Source organism: Fulmarus glacialis, unplaced genomic scaffold (assembly GCF_000690835.1).
Source record: "Fulmarus glacialis isolate BGI_N327 unplaced genomic scaffold, ASM69083v1 scaffold11396, whole genome shotgun sequence".
Classification (NCBI taxonomy): Eukaryota; Metazoa; Chordata; class Aves; order Procellariiformes; family Procellariidae; genus Fulmarus; species Fulmarus glacialis.
This window is the reverse complement of record NW_009220050.1, coordinates 10,774-10,977: the sequence shown is the minus strand read 5'-3', so window position 1 is coordinate 10,977 and position 204 is coordinate 10,774. Positions and strand designations below refer to the sequence as shown.

At 63.2% G+C, this 204-nt stretch overlaps 1 protein-coding gene across 2 annotated transcripts in view; it reads left to right on the top strand.

The window, feature by feature from the left end:
• SHMT1 (serine hydroxymethyltransferase 1 (soluble)) overlaps nt 1-204 on the top strand; it is a 4,031-nt gene that overhangs the window by 3,576 nt on the left and 251 nt on the right. For both annotated transcript variants that reach the window (XM_009580614.1, XM_009580613.1), the window contains one exon: nt 96-204. In XM_009580614.1, coding sequence (XP_009578909.1) covers nt 96-204 — 109 coding nt within the window. The remainder of the gene's footprint in view (nt 1-95) is intronic.

The window sequence follows — 204 nt, the reverse complement described above, 5'->3', positions numbered from 1 at the left end:
TCCCGGTCCACCCTGGGCACTGGGAACCATGCCGAGTTGCCATGCATGGGAGTTTCGGTACCTGGTTTGGTCACGCATGACTTGTTCTGGTGCAGGCGATATCAGCGCCCTGCGCCCCAGCGGCCTGCGGTTCGGGACGCCAGCTCTCACTTCCCGCGGCTTCCAGCAGGACGACTTCCGCAAGGTGGCTCAGTACATCCACAG